Source organism: Ascaphus truei, chromosome 16 (genome assembly GCF_040206685.1).
Source record: "Ascaphus truei isolate aAscTru1 chromosome 16, aAscTru1.hap1, whole genome shotgun sequence".
In the NCBI taxonomy this organism is placed as follows: domain Eukaryota; kingdom Metazoa; phylum Chordata; class Amphibia; order Anura; family Ascaphidae; genus Ascaphus; species Ascaphus truei.
In genome coordinates this window covers 2,679,131-2,687,780 of record NC_134498.1, presented here as the reverse complement: position 1 = coordinate 2,687,780, position 8,650 = coordinate 2,679,131, and the positions used below count along the sequence as shown (strand labels likewise).

Here is an 8,650-nt window from a genome sequence, read left to right as displayed (position 1 = left end):
CATCATTTAGTTATTGATTCTTTATATGTAATGTGACAATAGGTGGCTGTACCAGTTAAGGTTGCTGCGTGGACAGAAATGGCAACTAACCATGAGTGAATCTCTATGGAGGAAATGTTCTGAATAATTATCCTTCTAGAACAGATTCCATCATTATACTATATTAGATATGTTCTCCATTCACCCAATGCTTTATATCTGCCAGTATTTATCCACTCAGCGTACCTGTCATCAGCTCCATGAGAATACGGTGGTGGATGTGTGGAGAAGGCGCTACTGCGCATGACAGAAGTCCAAACAGGTCCCGGATGGTACAAAAAACTTTATTGGCAACACACTTGGGGGCTACACCACGATCTCCTCCTCTACGCGTTTCACCCTTGGAGATAGGGCTTCGTCTTGGAGTCAGGAGACGTGGTGCTTCCCAGAAATTTATACAAGAAAAAGCCCGCGAAAACGGGAAGTGATAATTGTTAACCCCATCATGTACAAAATTCTTTTTAAACAAAATGCTAATTAAAGGCATGGTGATATCCTGATATAGCCACTATGTAAACATATATATTTGATTTTAATCATAAACATAACTTCAAAAGGGGGCTAATCTATAAACATGGGGGTTATATAAAATGAATTAAAAAGATGCTAGCAATATTGCATGAAGAACAATCAAACTCTATTGGCCCTTGGATCCATATAATGAAGCAGTGCTTGTTTGTGCCTAGATGTTGCTATAGCCTTTTATTAAAAATGCATATAACACAAACCATCTTGGGTCTTTTTATATACTGTTGGACTGCTTTAAAGACCTTTATAGGGCCAAAGTGATGAAAGCGGAAAAGATATGCCAGAAGAAGGAGAGTGAAGGGAGGAGGGAGGGGGGAGGGAAGGAGGGAGGGATGGGGGGGGAGGGGAGGGAGATGGAGGGAGAAGATGAGAACCTGAGAAAGGAAAGAACACATTGCATGGCCATTATCAATATTTGCAGCATACACAAGCAATGATACAATATTAAAAATGTAAAAAATGTAAAACAAAGGAAGATATACGGCATGTTCTAGGAACCTAAATAGTTAACTGATGCATATTATTAATGAATAAAGATTAGTTAGAAATCACAATAAATTCATAAGAAACATCGTAGATCCCATTCTACATTAAGTCCATTGGGTTGTAGAGTGTTTAAAGCAAAAATCCAATGGGCCTCTCTTTGATATAGGATTTTCTTCCGATCTCCTCCACGTGGAGGTAAGGGGATGTGTTCAATGGTCATACATTTAAAGGATTTAATTGAACCCAATGGACATGTATTGAAGTGTATGGGTAGTGGATGTATCATATTGCGGTTGCGGATAAGTCTCAAGTGCTCTAAGATGCGAATCCTGAGCACTCTGCTTGTGAGACCCACATATTGTTTTTTACAGCCACATTGTAAAACATACACTACAAAGGATGTTTGACAGGATATAAATGATCTAATTCTGAACTTACGTGATTCATCACAGTTTGAAAAGTGCGTAGTTTTAGTCATATAAGAGCAAATGTTACAATGGCCACATTTGAACGAACCCAGTAATTTGGGAAACAGTGATAGCCTACTATCCATGCAAGCATCAGACCGTAGCATACTAGGTGACAATAAATTGCCTAACGTAGCAGCTTTTCAGAATACTATGTGTGGACCATGAGAATACGGTGATTAGGTTTGACTATGCATATGTAAAGTAATGTTTTTAGTGACACCCTTTGTTTAATCAATATCATCTTGAACAAAGTTAAATACAAGGGTTTTTTTTTTTAATTCGTTTTTTCTTTAATTCATATATTTTATATATGTTTTTTTAATGTTTTGTTATGTCTCAGCATAACCTGTTGGTCATTCTGTGCATCTTTATTCTGCCAGTCATTTTCCCAACCCTGCACTCAAGGCATTCTGTGTGCCTCTGGCTTTCTCAGTTGGTTCTGCACACGCGCACTCCACTGAGGGTCCGTGGCTCACTAGGTCTTCTCCGATTGCGAGGAGAGACCAGTGACATGGTAGGTTTAGAATGCGCGCACATCTAGAGCTTCAATGATGCGTATAGGTAGGGTCAAGGGACGACGTCGTTTCCCCGTGTCCCCCACCTTCCATTAGCTTGGGGGACTCTCCCTCATTTGTCTATTGCACAAGCGCGTACCAGGAGGGTTGTTAGATCCCACATGCCTCCGGATTAGTGTTTGGAGGTGAAGATGGTAGGCGTCATCCTTGTGTACACATTTACCTATATGCACACATCAGATGAACATTAGCAATCACAGAGTGCGGACCATTTGTGAGCTGTGAGTATTGGTTGATCATATTATTGTGTGCCTATATATATGTAAATAAAGTTGTGATATGTATACCTTGAGAAAGTGCTCTGTGAAGCGTGAAATGTTGGTGGGGCTCTCCTGTGCCCCTTTTTATCCATGACCAATAAATAATTTTTTATAGGACACGCACCTTCTTTTTCCTACTTTTTGATACTTATAGTAGTGCTCCTCCAATTTCCTTTCTTCTTCGGATTGGAGTTAGAGCCTGAGATGGACACATGTTGGGATCTACCTGATAGGTAGAACTGAAACCAGTTTAAAGCATGCTTCCCTATTCCAGTATAAACTATACAGTATAAACATCTTGCAAATAAGGTGCATTTACTGTTTAGATACACTTATACTAGCACTACAGTACACTGTACATACTGTAATATTAAGTTGTAAAGGCATTTAAATATATATAAATATCTGACAGACCGTATATACAAATCATGAAATTAAATTGCTTTTTGTGCTTAAATAAACTTACTGTAGTACAGTAAATAGAGTACTGATATCATTTACACAGGCGACACGTTTAATTCTTAGCTGGCTAGTTCCGCAAGTCGGGAGATGTCCTGGCTTGCTAGCCAAATCCCCTTGGCGTGCCGCGCGTCACGGATGCGCGGTCACGCTTCATCGGGTGCCTGCGCCCCATGCGCGCGTGCCCAGGGCTCCCCGAGGGAGCCCTGGTGTCCCGCGATGTGGGGGACGGCGGTAGGGGAGAGGGGAGGGGGAAGCCCAGAGATGGGAGGGGGAAGCCCCGATCGGAGGACCGCTCCTCCGAGGCTTCGGCGCGCGCACGGGACACCCCGGCACGCGCCCGGTTACTGTCGCGGCCGAGACCAGGTAAAGGTAAGAATAAACTCGGCCGCGACAGTAAGTATACTGTTTTAAATATATCTTTGACATACACTATAAAAATCTTTAAAATAAGTTGCATTTACGGTTTACATACACTTACAATTCAGTGAGGAAATGCACTGTATCTTACTATACAGTAATTTAATTCTGAATAAGGTTACATAATGACATGCATGCGCAGAAATGTGATGCCATGAATATGCGTTTCAACAAGGTTCCAATTTAACATAAACTTTATTATACTGAACAAATGAAACATTTAATTTGTTAAAAATACTTTTTGTTGTGTGTGTTCATATTTTACATCTTCTAGAGTTCGAGAATTTTTGTATGGCAAAAAGCTAAGGAGCCTCAGAAAGAATTTTTTTCCCATAAACTGTACAGTATATGAACTCATATTTTTAATCTTCAAATTACAATTACACACACACTTGAAGTACTGTACGGGAATAAAAGACAGGTTGAATTGCATATAACAAGAAACAAAGAAGTCCAGAGCAACATCCAATGTGACAAAAATACACAGTGAAATACCTATATAGCTCTTGAAAAAGGGTAATTTAGTTAACCATTTGGCCGAAGAATAAAAGCCTGCAAGCCACATCAAGGCATGACCAATTTGCAGGTCCTAACACTAACTGATTAAAATTCTTATTTACCTCTATAATTAGAGGAAGAATGGTCCTAGCATTGAACTTGTCACAACCAGCTGCATGAAAAGAAAACCTGCTTACTTGGAAAGTGGGGAGGAATGAGCTTAAACCCAGGGAGGGAGGAGTCACTAACCCTCAAAACAGCTGAGACTTGCAGGACAAAGTTAATAAACACACAGATACCAAGAAAGCTCTTGTTAACCACCAAAATTTAGCACCCAAGGGCCACAGAGTTAACTAAATGACCCTTTTTCAAGAGATATATTGGTATTTCACACACACACACACACACACACACACACACACACACACACACACACACACACACACACACACACACACACACACACACACACACACACACACACACACACACACACACACACACACACACACACATATATATATATATATATAAAAATATTGTGGTGCCGTCGCTGCCCTCTAGGGGCTAGAGTGGGGCAGTTGTGGGACTTTCAGCTCTCATAGCTGTACAGGTCTGTGCAGCTGTGAGTTAATGAGCTAATTAGCCTAGCCTGTATAGTCAGGAAGTGATACAGAGATCCCCCCCCCCCCCATGCTGCCAGACACACACTGTTGAGAGTTATACAGACAGGGTGAGAGAAGCTGCTGTAGACTGATCTGAAAGGAGACCTGCTGCAGGTATACTGGGTAAAGTGGGGAAAAGAGTTTAGTTCTCCCACGACTAGTTAGGGACTAAGCAGTATTAGTCAGTACTCCTGGAAGGAGTTAGGTCTTTTATTTCCGTTTTGTGTTATGAGTTAACCCTGTACCTGCTTTATACCCTGTAAATAAACCCCTGCTTAGAGTAATACAGTGTTTCCTGCCTTTGATCTGGACAAAAAGATCCGACGCTGGGACTGAGATGTCAAAATTGGTGGAGTTTAACTCGGGCAGTCCACAAGGCAGTGAAAAGGGAAAATGGAGAAATTTCTGACCTCGCTTCAGCACAAGCAAACGGAAAATTCTGCATTTTAATGCGGGGTTTGCAGCAACTGGCAAAGACCCAAGAGGAGATGGCAAAATCCTATAATGAGGGTTTACTACAGATGACAAAGTCACAAACTGAAAGCACGGCGGCGTTAGTACAACAGATGGTGCTGTCCCTACATCAGACGCTAAAAGAAGAGCAAAATGAGGCGCAACTTCGCCTATACCAGGAGCTCCGAGCGTTGGGAGAGAAAATTACCGCCCAGCCTAGAGTGGCCCCACAGGTCGCTCACCAGGTACAAATGCACCTCATTCAAAAAATGACGATGGACGATGACGTTTAGGCGTAACTGTCAATCTTCGAGCGCACCGCAGTACGCGAAGGGTGGCCCGCAGAGGAGTGGGTGGGAATAATTGCTCCCTTCCTGGTGGGTGACTCACAACATGCCTATTATGACTTAGAGCCCGAGCAAGCTAAAGACTATGACACCCTGAAGGCGGAGATTATGGCACGACTAGGGGTCACCCTCGCGGTTCGGGCTCAATGGTTCCATTCCTGGCGTTTTGATTTAGAGAAGACACCCCGCTCTCAAATCTATAACCTTATACACTCTGCAAGGAAGTGGCTCCAGCCTGAGGTATGTTCCATCGCTGCAGTTGTCGAAAGAGTCGTTTAATGACCGGTTCATGAGAGGTCTCCCCCGCACCATCCAGAAGTGGGTGAGCCAGAGTGACCCCAAAGACGCCGAAAAGGTGGTCGCTTTAGTCGAATGTTACTTGACTGCCGAAGAGATGTCCAAGAGCTCAAGTCCAGATGAGTGCGCCGGTTCTCACTTCCTGCGCTCCTGGAGGTCCGATAAGACTGTTAAACCGAATAGGAATCCCCAAGGACTCACTGACTTGCGTAAAGGTGTAGGGAGTCCCACAGCACCTAAGAGGGACTCTGGTCTCATTGTTCCCAGTAGACTGGAGCCAAAACACCGACCCAGTTTTGGAAGGTATATAGAGTGCTACAGATGCCATGAACTTGGACATGTGGCCGCAGTTTGCCCTCGGAACACAGAACCAATGGAATGTAACTTTTCTGTGGGGCATCATGCGCGCTGGGTTTCTATGGTTCAGCACAGTTCTTGCAGTTCAGAAGAGGACGATGAGGACTCCTATGTGGCCCCGCAGAATGAACAACCTCCGTGTGCTACAGAAGCTGCAGGGAAAGGTTACCCCGTGGCATCAGAAAACACCAGAGGTGGACTACAACACAGAGCGCTTGGAACAATCGTCACAGGAATTACTACTAGCCTTGGCATGACAAAGGGTACCGATACCGCCATAAGCAGAAATCCAAGTGAGCCAGACCAAAAGACTGTTGACTGGAAACGGTTCTATGAGGCATCCCAACAAGACGTTCAACGCCTCAACGCCAAGATAGAAGCTTCTCAGCGAGAGGTCTGCACGTTAAAAACAGAGCTGGGTAAAGTAAAGCAGCAAGTGCTACAGAAGCGACTGAGTACCCAGTGGGTCCCCGCTGAGCAGCATGATGAGCTGAAGGCCACCCTGTGCCTTACCAGAGCATCACTGGAAGCAGAATACGAAAAAACTAAAAATGTCCAAACCTTGGAATCTGAAAAACTGAAGTTGGATAAAATGCTTCTAGAGCTAAAGCAGATAACTGAAAACATGTCCCAGCAACTCACAGCTATAAAGGAGGACAACCTCAAGCTGCAAAAAGAGCTGGAGAAGCAGAGAGCCTGCTCCATCACAAAAAATCAGTACTCCCAGGAGAAAGAGGCATGGGAAACAGAAGCAGCAGCAATCCTAGCGACACAAACTACAGAGATCCAAAATCTGAAGGATGCGCTGGCACAAACCCAGAGCAAGCACCGGGAAGAGATGAAGGCCCTGAGAAGATTTGAATTGGCAGCTGCCTTGAGCCAGAAAAGAAGCATAGAAGGACAGCTTCAAGACCTGAGGAAGGACCTGGAGTTTTAGGGCCTCATGCAGTAAGCGTTGATAAGGGAATTATCACCATTTTATAGCCAAAATTGGGTTTGAGATTCAGTAAGCGCCGATAAGTGCTTGATTTCGCCAGGTTTCGGAGCCGATTATTTTGTTATGGCCAGTCGGCTGCCGATAAGCCTGTTTTCGCCACTGATCGCCACTTTTTTAAATCGGCTGGATTCAACAAAAAAAAACAGCTTATCGGGCCTGATCGGCACTACGAAATTGAGATGTTATGGCCAATTTCTCCCGCCAACTAAAGTTGGCAGTTTGGAGGGGAGAACGATCGCTAAGGCTGCCGCAACGGCACTTAGAAAAAAAAAACTTCTGTACATCAATGGAGTCAATGGAGCGGGGACGTATAACAGTATAGTACTGTTTACGTTTCATTGCTCACAATACAAACGTCATTTGCATTACAGTGTGGGGGCATTCCCTGCATTGTGTCACAGCTGACGTGTATTATTTGCATAACATTATACTTTTACATGTTTGCAGCATTTGCGGGTCACATTACTCATCATGTGATGATGTGCCAAGGGAAAATACTATACTCAACTCTTAAAGGAGAACCTCACATCATATCACACATTTTACTGAACTGAGCAACAATTATTTACATGATGTTACACATGACACACATGTCACACATACACCGTATATTCATGTTCCTTTACATTACACAATGCTTGTAATGTGACACGCATCTTTAAACGTTCATGTACATCTAAATTCTCATGTTTACATCTAGTTTTGGGTCCTCCCTATTTTCATGACGTCACTTATTGGACGCTCAATCACATTGCATGTTTACATTGTAACCGTAGCATTACAAGCACTTCAACCTAACTTATACACACATGTACAGTAATTCAGCATTGGGACACCTTGTTAACTCATTCTATACCAACTATCCTCCTTACAGAAATGCATGCATATGCACACGACTATTCATTGTTGTCAACATGTCACAATAACATGGCTAATTACACATGTTACACAAAACTTTTCCCACGTCAATCTCAGCCTTTTTGCCTAATTACATGACTGACTGTTGCGTTCAGAAGTTTTACATGCATTGCACATGCAACTATTTATTTGCAAGCAATGTTTCTACAAAGCTTCACGTCACATCATTGGCAAATATCATCATTCCCTGCAGAATACACACAACAAATACTTATAACAAGAACTGCACACAGCTTGCCACAGAAGTACTTTATTATGTTAATGTAACACCTTGCATTTTACTATGTCACCTGACATCATCACATACCTATTTAAAGGACGCCCATTACCTGATCATTCACAGCTACTCATTTCAAAATGTTGAGATTGTTTAGGAGACGGAGGAACATTCTTTTCTATGACATGCTTGATGATGAAGACAATCATATAGGGCAAGGGAGGGACACACCGAGGGACAGTGACAGGGACAGTCACGCGGATACGACAGAGACAGGGAGAGGGACAGGAGATCAGAGGAGAAGACAGAGGAGACAAGTTGTGCCTCGTCCGCGTCTGTACAGGGAGAGAACCCTGTTAGATGGGATGAGTGAGGAGGAGATTGTAAGTCGCTATCGTTTGAGTTCAGCAGCAATCTTAGCTCTTTATCAGGAGAAAGGGGAGATTTAGATTTTTTCACAGCCAGAGGTCGTGCAGTCCCTGGGCTTGTTAAAATGCTGTGCTCATTACATTATCTTGCTTCCGCGTCATACCAGACAACTGTGGGCATAGTGGGCGGGGTCTCGCAATCTACATTCTCGCGGGCCTTGACCCAGTTTCTCTATGCACTCAATAGACGCGCTAGGAATTATATTCATTTTCCTACAGAGGCGACAGAGTGGCTG

The 8,650-nt window shown here is 43.3% G+C and overlaps 1 protein-coding gene across 1 annotated transcript in view; it reads right to left on the bottom strand.

The window, feature by feature from the left end:
• Positions 1-2,210: 2,210 nt before the first annotated feature.
• LOC142467650 (uncharacterized) overlaps positions 2,211-8,650 on the bottom strand; it is a 32,830-nt gene continuing 26,390 nt past the window's right edge. The window contains exon 4 of the mRNA XM_075573595.1: positions 2,211-2,261. Within this exon, the coding sequence (XP_075429710.1) occupies positions 2,211-2,261 (51 nt within the window). The remainder of the gene's footprint in view (positions 2,262-8,650) is intronic.